The 11111-nt window shown below is 37.0% G+C and overlaps 2 protein-coding genes across 9 annotated transcripts; one reads left to right on the forward strand and one right to left on the reverse strand.

Annotated features, from left to right (window-relative positions):
* Nucleotides 1-24: 24 nt before the first annotated feature.
* On the reverse strand, nucleotides 25-8385 carry ccdc135 (coiled-coil domain containing 135). The gene is made up of 18 exons (XM_079450117.1): nucleotides 8249-8385; nucleotides 6559-6695; nucleotides 5610-5784; nucleotides 5178-5303; nucleotides 4896-5090; nucleotides 4454-4612; nucleotides 4142-4360; nucleotides 3957-4067; nucleotides 3778-3850; nucleotides 3560-3688; nucleotides 3367-3495; nucleotides 2579-2790; nucleotides 2157-2372; nucleotides 1613-1723; nucleotides 1419-1529; nucleotides 1140-1334; nucleotides 454-593; nucleotides 25-180 (listed from the first exon to the last, which is right to left on the reverse strand). The coding sequence occupies exons 2-18, from the start codon at nucleotides 6693-6695 to the stop codon at nucleotides 75-77; spliced, it is 2544 nt and encodes an 847-aa protein (XP_079306243.1). The 5' UTR covers nucleotides 8249-8385; the 3' UTR covers nucleotides 25-74.
* lcat (lecithin-cholesterol acyltransferase) lies at nucleotides 2604-11031 on the forward strand. Of its 8 annotated transcripts, none has more exons than XM_079450122.1 (9): nucleotides 2604-2805; nucleotides 4490-4652; nucleotides 4766-5067; nucleotides 5643-5722; nucleotides 8246-8402; nucleotides 8705-8820; nucleotides 8912-9007; nucleotides 9329-9553; nucleotides 9637-11025. In XM_079450122.1, exons 4-9 carry the CDS (start codon nucleotides 5707-5709, stop codon nucleotides 10191-10193), a joined length of 1167 nt encoding a protein of 388 aa, XP_079306248.1. In that variant the 5' UTR covers nucleotides 2604-2805; nucleotides 4490-4652; nucleotides 4766-5067; nucleotides 5643-5706; the 3' UTR covers nucleotides 10194-11025. The 8 variants fall into 8 exon arrangements, with proteins under 8 accessions (XP_079306248.1, XP_079306246.1, XP_079306249.1 ...); XM_079450120.1 differs by having other exon boundaries at nucleotides 2674-2805; nucleotides 4490-4667; nucleotides 4907-5067; nucleotides 5640-5722; XM_079450123.1 differs by having other exon boundaries at nucleotides 2674-2805; nucleotides 5640-5722.
* Nucleotides 11032-11111: the final 80 nt, after the last annotated feature.

Consider the following 11111-nt stretch of genomic DNA (forward strand, 5'->3'; position numbering starts at 1 on the left):
TCAAGCTTTGCTTAAAATGTATGAAAAATGTATTTGGATTGTTTATTTTCAGGAAAAATGGTAGAATGACATTTCTAATCTTTATTTAATAGTGCCGTTTTAAAATGTTGGTTCAACCTTGGATCTCTCTTCAGCTTTTCCTCCAGTGCAAGGTACATCTTCGGTGCCTTCTCCTTGTAACTACAAAACAATACAGGTTTACGGTTTCTAACGCAGAATTTTTGTATTACACCTTTAAATTGACTACCATAGTAGGAAAAATTTCAGTAAAGTGCCACTGTTTGCTTTCCTACATTTTTTTTAAATGATCTTTTGTGTTCTAAAGAACAAAGACATGTAAATGAAGACAGAATGAACTGTCCCTTTAATCACAAACTTCTTTCAGTGAAGTTCCACCTATACGATCAACCACTACAGAAATACTCCAAAAATCATTGATCTGAGATTACATACCAATCGAGTCTCTGTTTGAGGATGTGGATTCTGAGCAGTGCATCAGAGCAGTAGGCATGGTAATCATCTTCATCCTCTTTGGTTATGTTGAGCTGGTTCTTCTGGTACCACGACTGTTTCTTCTGCAACTCCTCAGTCGCCTGAACAAAGATTGAGATCATTTTAACTAGTGTAACCAAAGTCTTAACGCCATAAAACTAGTAGTGCATGACCGTTGGTTTCTTAAAACCGTGTTTGAAAAACAAATGTTTACTTCGGTATTAACAAATCATTAACTACAACCTTTTCCCTAATAAACTTATTTGTTGCTGCATAATAATTATTAAGGTAGTTAGGTTTAGGTATTTGGTAGGATTATGGATGTAGAGTACGGTCATGCAGAATATGTGCTTTATAAGTACTAATAAACCGCCAATATGCCAATAATATGCATGCTAATAACAACTATAATAGTGAGAATTGCCCCCTATACTGAAGTGTTACCAAATGTACTTGAACTCATACAGGTTTGATATGACATGAGGATATTTCTTCTGCACAACACGAAAGATTATATTTTTAAGAACGTTTACACTGGCATCCATTGATTTTCCATCATATGGATTCAAAACCACTGACATTTCTCAAAATATCATCTACGTGTTCCACAGAAAAGTCATTTAAAGGTTTTGAAATGGCAGACATGCCTTTTCAAGTCGGCTCTGAAGGATTTTGGCTTTGTTAATAAACTGCTGTTTAAACTCAGCCAGACAGTCTGTTTTTATCTGAAAAGCAGCCTGGAGTGTGAGGGGTCTTGAGGGTCCCAGCCCGACCAGAAATGGCTCCAACGGGTCCAGTTTCTTCAATTGCTGCTGTTTCTGTTTTTCTTTTGCTATACGCTCCTGAGGAATGAGAATAAAAAAATGTCGCGAGGAGTATTGTGGAACACATCAAATAATTCATGATTCATTTAATCTTTGATTCACCGTCTCTTCCGTACGTCGACGTGCTGTCTCATTTCTGGTGGTGTTGTACATAGATATCTGAAGCTCTGTATTTTTTTCCTCCTGTTCTCTTGCAGAAAGTACTGATTTAACCTGAAACGCATCCCCAACGGTCAACACCAATGCTCAGAAAAACATGTTTATTTGCGAACCGAATGTTTTCTTTCCCTAAATACCTCTTTCTCAGAATCTTTAATTTGAAGCACAACATTTTCCTCATCTCTCATCAGATCCACAAGCATTTCATACAGTTTCAGGTTCTTGTAGGGTTTCGTAGAAGGATCAACCTGCAGGAAAAAATAAACATGCTTTCAACAGGATGGCAGCCAATTTAAACATTGACAATGATGTGAGGGAGAACTTTGAAACGGTGAGATTTAAAGGGACACTACACCCCCCCCCCCAAATAATGCTGTCATTTATTCACCCTAATATCAAAATATCAAACCTGTATGTGACTCTTTCTTCTGTGGAACACAAAAGAAGATATTTTGAGAAATGTCTTTGTTGTTTTGTATCCATACAATGAAAGTCAATAACGGCCGATGTTGATCGGTTATCAATGTTCTTCAAATGATCTTTTGTGTTCTGCACAACAAAATCATACAGTACAGGTTTGGAATGACACGAGTGTGAGTAAATGATGACACAATTTTCATTTTTGAAAATGCTAAACTATCCCTTAAACTGGGTGGTGCTAAAACAAACTTGTTATCAGACCTGAAAGCCGGAAACCATGTCTGGAGTGAAAGCTTGTGCTTTTTCCGATCCTGCTGCTTCTTTGGGTTTGATGAAATTCAGCCAAAATGGGATTATCTTATTTTGCTTTAGATGATAGGTCACGTGAATCTGCCCCTCCGACATCATAAAGACCCTGTTAGCCACTTCCTTACAGGCCCGTTTAGAAGGATCTCTGTGGAACATCTCCTCCACCTTCTGTTTAACAACACAAACAAAGTGCCATGAACCCAAGGTGGGTCAACATAGCAAAGTTGACTTTGATACAATTACTATAAGCAAGGCCACCAGTTGTTACGCTGGACGTTTCTTTAGTATTGTTGGTTAATGTTATACCTCTAAGATAATATTGTGTTAAACCGCTCAGTGTTTTAGTGGGTTAAAGGTTAAAGTCTGTTTGTTACCTGTAGAGGTTCAAGATCTCGTCCAGACTGAGACACTTTGACCCGCTTTCCATAAACAACATGTCGATAAAAGAGGAAGTCTGTCCGATCTTCAAAGGTTTCTGTCATTTCAAAAGGCTTCTGGATTCTGCGGGCTAGACCGTCGGAGCGAGTATGGCTATAAAAGTCCATTTGATGCTCAGTTTCAGGGACCAAAGTTATGTACCTATGGTCTAAACAGTGAAATTGTAAGTATTAGATACTTTAGACACATTAGATGGGTAGTTTACATGTGTACTAATGTGCAAATGTGTCCTATGGTGAGACGGCAAAAATCTTGAAAAAATAAAGATAAATCTCATGCCATTTTTTTATATAAAACAATGTAATATTAACTGTTTGTTTTCTAAATTTAGCTGCATCACACCATAGGATACATTTACGATTTTTACGTCAACTACCCAGATACATTCATATAATAGATATACAGTATTTGTATGAGATATTTCTTCAGCTAAGTTTAAGATTCTAAAGTTTACGCAATAAAAGTCCATTGTTAGGATTCATTTTATTATTTAAGGTTGAGGTGTGTACATTTTTTTGTAAAATTCTTACATTTATTATTAAATTTACAATTATAAAGCTGCAATCCATAACTTTTGCCTCAATACCGCCATCTCTGTTTAAGACCTACAAGTGTCTTTACTGACACATTCCATGAAGTCGTATCTTATAATTCAGTTGTAAATCAGGGTAAGGTTTTTATTAGAAATGCACCGTTATATCAGCCTGTGTGTGTGTGACATTACATTTAAGTGCATCGCTTCTTCCAGGTCTAAAACGTTCAGCTGTCACATTGGCGTCTGTCTGCAGTTCTCTCTCCTCAAGACAATCGCTTCGATGTTTAAACCACTCCTGAACAGTGTCCGCTTGGGTGCCTTTAGAAAGCCAAACTTTAAATATTCGCTTACACGTTCAATATTATCTGATGAAAGTTCTTACATTCAAGGTCTTTGAAAGTGGTAAGTCTGGTCACAAGACCATCTTTCAGAAGATAAGGTGCAAACTTTTCCAGCTTGGCTTTCCTGTACCGGACTACCTTCGAGCCTCCTGGATAACGCATTTCCATATCTAAATGATGATAATAAACATAGAGATATCATGACCAAAACATTTATTAAGAAATAGCTGAGAAGCTGCGGATATCTATATATGATCACCTTTTGGAGAAATGTCTATTTTAGGCACCCAAGATGGAGGCATCTCAAATACTTTTTTATCTTCCATTTCATCCTCCATGGGGAGAAAAGTACATTAGACAGAAAATAGACAGAATTTCACAACCACAATGTTAATCTGTAACTGTAGTTCGATTAGAAATAAAAAACTATTGCCGTACTTCGTCGTCTTCTGTCTCCTTTGGCTCAGGAATGATGGATAGTGATTGGCTAGAAGGGCCGCATAACATATACTCCCACTTTGATAGATCGCTCAAGTCAAATGTCATCTCCTTAAAACACAAACAAACTCCGTAAACTTCCTGTAATCTTGAAAATTATTTCACAGAATCCAAGAAATACTGACCGTACAACCAAAACGGCAATCCTGCATGTTGACCCAGTAGTTTTGATGGTTCCATATGCTCTCTATGCCCTGGAAGATTTCATTGGTGGTGGTGTAGCTCTTTCCAGTCAGTGGGTCAATGAAGAAGTTTTCAGGGACCTCCCGGTTCCCCGAAAGCACTAGAACCCAGCTATAAACCCTCAGGCCCAGAAGAGGGTCTGCCGGGGGACATTCTTGCTCCTGTCAACCGATGTATTCAAACATTTCTAAATTGTTATTAAATATGTCTGAGCAATGTCACTTTGGTCTCCGTTGCCCACCCAAATGTCATACCTTCTGAAGTTTCTCTGCTTCTTTTTGTTTCTTTAGGGCAGTTGCTGTAGCATCCGCATGCCGTTTCTTATCCTGATGTTTCTCAAAGGAGCTTTGAAGATCACGTGGTGGTTTTACAGAGTATTTCTTCATCTTCTGCATCTGTTGGTCTTCAATACCCTAAGTTGATCAGACAAAAAGAATCATCTTATCTCACTTGGTATTAGCTCACAGGGTATATTCAAAAAACTACTTAAACCCCATCTCTTCTGTGAATACTTGCCAGATAAATGAAAAAAGAAATAATAAAACACTAACTCTTTCTCCTCACAGGTATAGGTCTGGCTTTTGTTGAAACTAGCACCTATTGTATTATTGCAACTGTATGACATACAGTATCGCTTATTGAAAAAACACAATCCTACAAAGAAATTCACATTCAATTTAATGCATATTGTCTTACTTGGATTTCAGGCTGCAGTTGAGGACACTCTTGGTGCGACTGATCAAGGAGACACATCTCTTTACTGGCGTACCCACTGACACAGTAAGCGTTGTATCCCGCGCCCAACAAGAGACTACACAGGAGGCAGGAGAAATCAAAACACGTGCCCCTCTGTGTCTGCACAACCCAGGTGGGAGATGACAGCTGCTTGGGCTAGATTTAACAGAAATGAAATATATATGTTTGCACAAACAACTTGTATAAATTCCAGTACAGATTATGATGAAATGAGCATCTCACTATTTCAAATGGTGGCTTCAGTAATTCCAAGGAAAGGTAATCGGATACAAAACTGGCACATCCCTCCCAGCAGTACAGCTCTGGATAAGGAGGCAAAGTGCATCGCAGGGTGGTGCTGACAAATTTCTGTTGATATAATGGACTAAATTAGACACAATGCATAAAACTGAGTACCATAGAAAAGTTATATAATAATACAAAAATGTGTTATAATGTTAATATACGTTTATTCTGCCTTCATTATGAATACATCGTTTTTAATAATAATTAAAAAATAATCTAAATGTATTTATTATTTCCTTAATATACAGTATAAACCTATAAAAGTCATTACTTAGTATTTTAAATCTTGACTAGTTGATTGCTGAAACTTATAAAAAACATTTTTACAGTACAATGTATGCCTAACAAAGGTATTTGCTTTTTATGTACCTGAACTCCACACTCATTGACGGGACACAGCAGAAGTGGTCTGCGATCGGGGTACAAAAGAGCATACTGTTGCCGAAAGTTCTCAGCCATTGCGAGCATGAGTTTTTCCTGTGGTGAGTTCTCAATGTTTGAAGACGGACATTTGGAAGGGTCCATTTGAGATCTTTGCTTTGCACTGAAGCAACAAAAAAAAACACCACTGAGTGTAATATATAAATATTTCCATGCATATATATTAAATACTGTGTTGAATGTTAATGAATGTTTAGGGTTAATATGTTTTTTTTCAAGCAACCCTTTTTATTACAGTCATGTAAAAACAGTGCATATCAATTGATAAAACAGACTTGATGAACATTAATGATCAATTAAATGTCTATAGTTTTTTAAGAAAAACATTCGGACTTTGATTTCTGCTTTTCTGCTTGTAGGCCTACACTGTAAACGTTTTTGCTGTTGTTATGCATCTAGTTGCCGGTAACTTACTGTTGATTTATATTTATCTAATTTAGTGGCAACAGTTTGTTCAAAGATAAATGATCCTTAAACATTAACAAGTTTTTATCTATACAGAAAAAATCGAAAAACTAACAGCCTCGGGCAAAGCATTATGGGAACCAGAAATCCACATAAACCTTTTTCAGTTTTTTTCTAATTTTGGTTCCCGCAATGCTTTGCATGAGGCTGTTATTTATAGTGTTTTTTCTGTAAGGATAAAGACTTGTCAATGTTTAATGATAATTTATCTTTGAACAAACTGTTCTTCAGATTTCTTTACAGTGTACCCTACTTATCTGTTACATTTAAGAGTAGGAGGCGATTTCCTTGCAGGCATGGGTGCATGACCTGGACTGATCATGTAAGAGTAACGCTTCTGATGAAATGTTTAAACATGAGGGCTCATGCACACATGAGTGTATCCCAAGTCAATGAACTGTAGTAACCTTACGTGTGTGTAGTAGAAGTTGTTTGAATGTTGGACAGATTGCTCTCCAGTGTCCGGAGACCTTCCACATGAACTCTTTCGCTATCCTCCTCTTCACCATCTGTCACAACACTTTCCTCCAGCTCTAGTAAAACTTCCATCTAAATAAGCATTTCAAGAGTGTAAATTACAAGAGAAGTTATATATCTTAAATTATTACATTACTTTTATCCAAAGGACATGGATTTTAATATATAAGCAATGCTCAGTCAGTCTTTAAGGTCAAACTTTGCTTTGTCTCGTGCACAGAGCCTTTTCAATACCTATAAACACTATCTTATTAAAATTATTTAAAAGTGAAAGCAACTGTAAAATTTAACAAGCGTAGTTGCATTTTGTTGCGATTGTATTTCACAATTATAAGGCAGTTATACCTGTTTAAACTTACGTTTTAATAAAGAGAATCTGCCCGTTTGTTTTCTGACCCGAATACGCGCAACATGGTTTCCATAACAACAGCGGGACGCGCTGACGTCAAACGGAGGAGGCGTGCACGCCAGATGTTTTCCTCATATAAAACTTTCGAGAACTTCAGAATTTGAAAGAAATGAAAATAACACTCGAGTTCATGGGATCATCTTAAAGAATGAGGGGGAATAAATTAACAACATTAACAATCCTTCATTTAATCCGGAATAATAATATCATCGGTTTGATATCATCATCTAATCCCATCACATTATGTTAACATGGAGATAAATGACATTACAATTGCTAGCGATTAATCTGGCAAAGACGAAAGCAGAAGTTTAATGACGTAAGGATGTTCATTAGATGTGTCGTTTACATTAGCATAAAGTACGCACGCGCCTGGCCCGAAGTTAACTTGGTCTGTAGTTGTTTAATTTATAATAATATTTATTGTTAATAAAAAATATATATTGTAGCCTATATCAATTGTGTTGAATTAAATTAAAACTACCTTGTCCTTGCTCTATCGGAAGTTATGTTTCGATAACGGTTGTTTATGTTATTACAAAACAGTGACGTGACTTTAAATGTTAATTTTCCTAAAGTTAGCCTCTTTATGCACGCTTGCGTACCTGTACTTATTGTCGCCTACTGTCACCGAATATAACACAATCACAACAGGGGCAGGGCACACGAAGAGTGACTTTACATAATAAACATTGAACGCCCCTCGCATTGACTCATTGGACGAACGCATTAAAAGATCCGCTGAACGGTACTGAATAGTCAGAGCAGAGACCCCAACAGAGACGATAGACACGATGGAGTATTCTCGGTCCTTCAGATCCATAGCATTTTTTCTCATCGTACTTCACCAGACCTCTGGATTCTGGTTATTTAACGTTATCTTCCCACCGACAGCCAAACCTAACCTCGTAACGAACAGTACTCCACCTCTTATTATAGGTAAGCAAAGCAATTCTTTAAAAGCTATTATAGTTGAATTTAACTCTAAAGTGGTTTTATTTAAGCTTTATGATTAATTATTGCTTAATCAATTCATGATGAATTAATACTGAGGCATACTATAAAGTAGACAAGATAACAACCTGAAGTGTAAGATTTCTAAGGAAAAAAATCCATATTTTCTGCACGGTTTCCTTCAAGGTCCATGTTTGATAACAAAACTATGCACTATGTACCTGATTACAAAAACAAAATTTTGCATTTTTGTCCCCAGTACCTGGAAACTTGGGTAATCGCCTCGAGGCCAAAATAGACAAGCCCACACTGGTGCACTGGATGTGTTACAAGAAAACTGAGCACTGGTTCCCGCTCTGGATTGACTTAAACATGTTCGTGCCCGTTGGAATTGACTGCTGGATTGATAATATAAGGTCAAACTTCATTTCGATCGCATATAAAAAATGGTGACCTCACACGTTTTTTATGGCTGCCCTCCATTTCGGGTCATTGACCTTTTGTTTGTTGTGTTTGGAAAATTCTCAAATTCTGATGCTAGACCTAAGAAAATTCGTGCAAAGCAAGCAGTGTTTAATAAAACTATGTAGTAGCCATTCCAATGAGGCATACCAGAGGCACCCTTATAAAATATTTTAACACCCCGCTTCTGAATTCATTAAATACATCATATTGTATTGCCTTATCATTACATTATCTGTATCTTTCATGTCTATAGAATTGTGTATAACAGGACAACTCACAAGACATCTAATGCACCAGGTGTGGAGGTCAGGGTACCTGGATTTGGACAGACCCACCCTATAGAGTTTCTGGACTTGAACAAGCTGACAGGTGAGCATGACATCTCTGAACCATAATCCATTTATTACCATATTACAACAAATACCTTAAAACATCTATTTTTATGTTGATCTTTTTTTAGGTTACTTTCATACCTTGGTTCAGCATTTGGTTAGCATGGGATATGTGCGAAATGCGACTGTCCGTGGCGCTCCATATGACTGGAGAATTGCTCCAAGTAAGAACACCCCTGCAAACAGAGTCACAGTATATAGTTATTATAAACTAAAAATATAAAGTCTGTTAAAGTGAGTTCATGTCAATACAGTTATTCATGTTAGTTCATGGTGCATTAACAAATGTTAACATTGACAACATTTGATTTTAAAAATGTATTAATAAATGCTGTAGAAGTATTGTTCATTGTTAATATATGTTATAAAAATGAAATCTATTCTAAATCAATTCAGTTAAATTTATTTCATTTGAATTAATTTAATGTTTTATAAGTTCTGTGTTCTACTAACACACTCTATGTAACCATTTTTGCATCCCATAGATGAACAGGCAGACTATTTTTCGCGTTTGAAAAGTTTGGTGGAGGAAATGCATGATGAGTACAAACAACCAGTCTATCTTCTGGGCCACAGTATGGGCAACAACTACATCCTGTACTTCCTCAACCAGCAGACTCAGGGCTGGAAGGACCGCTACATAAAGGGCTTCATCTCTCTCGGAGCACCATGGGGTGGCGCGGTCAAGCCTCTCAGAGTCTTAGCATCAGGTAGATGTGAACAAATCATCAATTTTCATTCCATTTATAAATAATTCAATAGAGCTGGGAATTTTATTTTTATGCATTCTTAGGTGAAAACGATGGTATACCCTTCGTGTCCAACATCAAGATCCGTGAAGAGCAGCGGATGACAACCACAAACCCCTGGATGATCCCCTCTGAAGAAGCTTGGCCCAAAGACCATGCTTTTATCTCCACCCCTTATTTCAATTACACCAACCAGGACTATCATCGCTTCTTCAAAGACATTGACTTTGAGGATGGCTGGTACATGTGGGAGGATACCAGAAACCTCACAGCCGGTCTGCCCGCACCTGGAGTCGAGGTCTACTGCTTCTATGGGGTCGGCCTCCCTACGCCTGTGACATACGTGTATGACGAACAGTTTCCAAACATGGATCCCGTAGATTTTATTTACGATGATGGAGATGACACAGTTGACAGTCGCAGCTTAAGTCTTTGTAAGCGATGGATAGGAAAACAGGAACAGGCCGTGCATGTGACGGAGTTCAGAGGAATAGCTCATTTGGACATGATCTTTAATCAAAAGGTCCTCACAGTCATCCAGAGGATTCTGGAGGGAGATTTCCTGGCGGACGGGAACGTCATTCCCGATGAGCTGAATTAAAACTCCACCTTGTAGATGTTGTAACATTTGTATAAAGCATTGCAGAACTGTACTGATGTGATATCTCTGTGCAAAAGTTTGTCATGAACATCAATAAGTCTTTTTTTCTGTTATAGTTTTGTATTATACAGAATTTATCATCTGTATTTATTCTGTACATTGACAATATAGATACTATAGCTTTTGAAGTGTGTGATGTATAAGAATTATGTTTTGTATATGTATAAGATAGTGTTTTTGCTGATTATATTTCCAATATAAAAGGGGAATTTTGTATTGAACAATACTGTTAAAGTGTTACGAATTAATACAGGTGATGACCGTACACATGTTTATCCAAAATAGTTGTGTACAAATCTGTCCTCAATAAACTAACACTTGTCTACACAGTACCGAATATACCATTTGGATATCTGTACCCTTTAAACCGCTTGGCTTTTTGCAATCAAGTGCGAATACATCAGTCCCGGTGTGCACACAGAAACATTAAGCTAGAAAAATGTTCCTATTCTAGAAGGGTACTTTTTCTTTTAAATATAGCTAAAGTAAACTGGGAGTCCCTTTCTATCTCTTTTTCCCCTCAAACCTTTTTGATCTTTAAACATCCTTCTCACACTGAGTGACCGAGAGCAATATGGGTCATGTGCAGTTTTATCATGATCTAAAATCCTCAATAACAAGCAGAGACGGAAAATAATGTAATATTTACTAAATAATGTGATATGATGATACATTTTTTACATGTTGGGATGTTATTTACAATGAAATTGTTGACTTTGCACACCTAACTACATTTATTTTTCTCATGATCATCAAATAAATTATAATCATTGAAATTAGTTTTACATTTACATTTAGTCATTTAGCAGATGCTTTTATCCAAAGCGCCTTACAGATGAGGAAACATTGGAAGCAATT

The sequence above is a fragment of the Barbatula barbatula genome (genome assembly GCF_947034865.1).
Source record: "Barbatula barbatula genome assembly, chromosome: 25".
NCBI classification, from domain to species: Eukaryota; Metazoa; Chordata; class Actinopteri; order Cypriniformes; family Nemacheilidae; genus Barbatula; species Barbatula barbatula.

Excerpts from the sequence above, each read along its gene's own strand:
- ccdc135 (XM_079450117.1), bottom strand. The coding sequence starts at position 6,695 with ATGGAAGTTTTACTAGAGCTGGAGGAAAGTGTTGTGACAGATGGTGAA. Across the intron at positions 5,304-5,609 it reads TCAATGAGTGTGGAGTTCAG|AAATTTGTCAGCACCACCCT; the intron begins GTACATAAAAAG and ends TTATATCAACAG. Across the intron at positions 1,724-2,156 it reads ACATGGTTTCCGGCTTTCAG|GTTGATCCTTCTACGAAACC; the intron begins GTCTGATAACAA and ends TTTTTCCTGCAG.
- lcat (XM_079450118.1), top strand. The coding sequence starts at position 7,827 with ATGGAGTATTCTCGGTCCTTCAGATCCATAGCATTTTTTCTCATCGTA. Across the intron at positions 9,008-9,328 it reads TGACTGGAGAATTGCTCCAA|ATGAACAGGCAGACTATTTT; the intron begins GTAAGAACACCC and ends TGCATCCCATAG. Across the intron at positions 9,554-9,636 it reads TCTCAGAGTCTTAGCATCAG|GTGAAAACGATGGTATACCC; the intron begins GTAGATGTGAAC and ends ATGCATTCTTAG.